A 1,832-nucleotide genomic window follows, 5' to 3' on the forward strand; every position below is an offset into this window, starting at 1 on the left:
CTAAAAATGCTCTATGTCAGTATTTTTGTGTTTCCTACCTCTCAGCTGTGTGGGACAGCTCTTTTCTAACACAGAAGCACACTGGGTAACATCTTTTGGTTGCTACCTCAGCAAAACCAGCAACTCTTACAGTATGCTTGATGAAACTTCTCTATCTTCTGATTATTTTCTTAGTTGCTATATCTGTGTACATTGTGTTTAATTTACTGCAGGTGAGCTCGAGAGAGATGAAAAAAAATGCCCAGTGTGACTGAGTAGACTGTCTCCTTTAAGGATCACCTAAATGTTGACAAACCTTGAAGTATATTTTTCTTTTTGTACTTGCAGGTGAACTTTCTGTGGAGGGCATACAAGACCCATTCCTTGTTAGTGTACATATTATCACAGACCCAGGGGAATCCAAGACTCTTCAGAAAGCCATTGATAAGCTTCTAGCCTGGATCCATCCAGACCTCCAGCTGTTTCGAGTCTCAGAAAGACGAGTGCCCAAGAAGCGCAGGAAGCTAGGTAAGGCTGGTGTTTCTCAGCCAGCCCTTGCCATCATTCTGTTTCTGCAGGAGGAATATGGAGAAGAACCGATCTTGCAGCTCCATGAAACCTTTCAGCGGCCACCTTGGCATTACCACCACACAGAGGAAGTGCATGGGAAGTTCCTCCCTTACATGCCATGCAGCCAAGACTTTTACACTTTGGCTCCGGAGACTCCTCTGTGGGCCATTCGCCCAGTGCACTATGGGAAAGAAATTATCCGGTTCACTATATACTGCAGGAGTGAAAACTTTGCTGACATTTTGAAATTGTACGAGTTAATACTGAAAAGACCAGTATGTCAGAAAAAAGCAGACTTTTGTGTTTTTCCTGTCTATTCTAACGTGGAAATAGACATTCAGTTTTCTTTAAAAAAACTTCCGAAGGACCAGGTGCCAGTGCCAACTGAGTCAGCGGTGCTGGAGTTCAGAGTAAAAGATGTGGGGCAGCTTGTGCCTCTCTTGCCCAACCCTTGCAGCCCCATCAGTGAAGGCAGGTGGCAGACAGAAGACCATGATGGAAATAGGATCCTTTTGCAGGTAAGTTCAGTACACAGGGAAACAGAAGCTCTGCTGGTTTTGTGCAGGAAAGCCTAACTGCAATGGCAGCCACAAAAGGAGGATTTTTTTTTTACCTCTATCCTAGGAGAAAGAGCCAGGACAGTGCTGCTAAAGAACTTGAAACCCCTCCTTGTGTGTGTAACTAATCAGGAATGCAGCAGATGATACTATCCAGATATCAGTCAACCTCAGTTTATGCAGATGTGAGATGAGACAGTGGTTTAAAGGAATGAGGAGAGAAGGAATTACAAGCCCAAGTGGAGAAATGATGGCTGATGGGTGTAGTTTAGTTTTATAAGAAATATGGGCACAGAACTGATAGGGGTTTATAAAATAGCTCTCAGTTATGAGATTTTTAAGGAAGACAAGCAGAATTCCTGATGGTACTCATTATTTTCTAGCATCACAGGGTGACAAACTGCATCTCTCTTTTGCACAGTGATTATCAGGATGGGGAGAGAGGTGGTGAAGAAAGAGAAATGCATGCTGAAGAACAGCCTAAGAGAGACATTCCCACAGAATCTCTTTTTTAATTCATCTCAAGTGCCTGCAACCAAGCCCCAAAAGAGAGTTTGTTTGTTAGGATGTCTGTAGGCACCATATCTGGGCGATGTATCAGCATACTCAGCTTCACTACATCACATCCGAGGGATATAAAGGGGATAACAAGCAGTAAGCTTTTAATAGTTGCTTGTCCTGCAGAGGGGGTATCTGTGGAAATCCAGAGTTGGGTTAATGTGCATT

The 1,832-nt window shown here is 43.5% G+C and overlaps 1 protein-coding gene across 1 annotated transcript in view; it reads left to right on the forward strand.

Annotated features, from left to right (window-relative positions):
- Positions 1–327: 327 nt before the first annotated feature.
- The window catches only part of FAM124A (family with sequence similarity 124A), a gene marked incomplete at its 5' end in the record, with an annotated part of 13,951 nt that continues 12,446 nt past the window's right edge, over positions 328–1,832 (forward strand). Inside the window, one exon of the mRNA XM_010145339.1 lies at positions 328–1,067. Coding sequence (XP_010143641.1) covers positions 328–1,067 — 740 coding nt within the window. The remainder of the gene's footprint in view (positions 1,068–1,832) is intronic.

Source organism: Buceros rhinoceros, unplaced genomic scaffold (assembly GCF_000710305.1).
Source record: "Buceros rhinoceros silvestris isolate BGI_N320 unplaced genomic scaffold, ASM71030v1 scaffold8821, whole genome shotgun sequence".
Lineage (NCBI taxonomy): Eukaryota > Metazoa > Chordata > Aves > Bucerotiformes > Bucerotidae > Buceros > Buceros rhinoceros.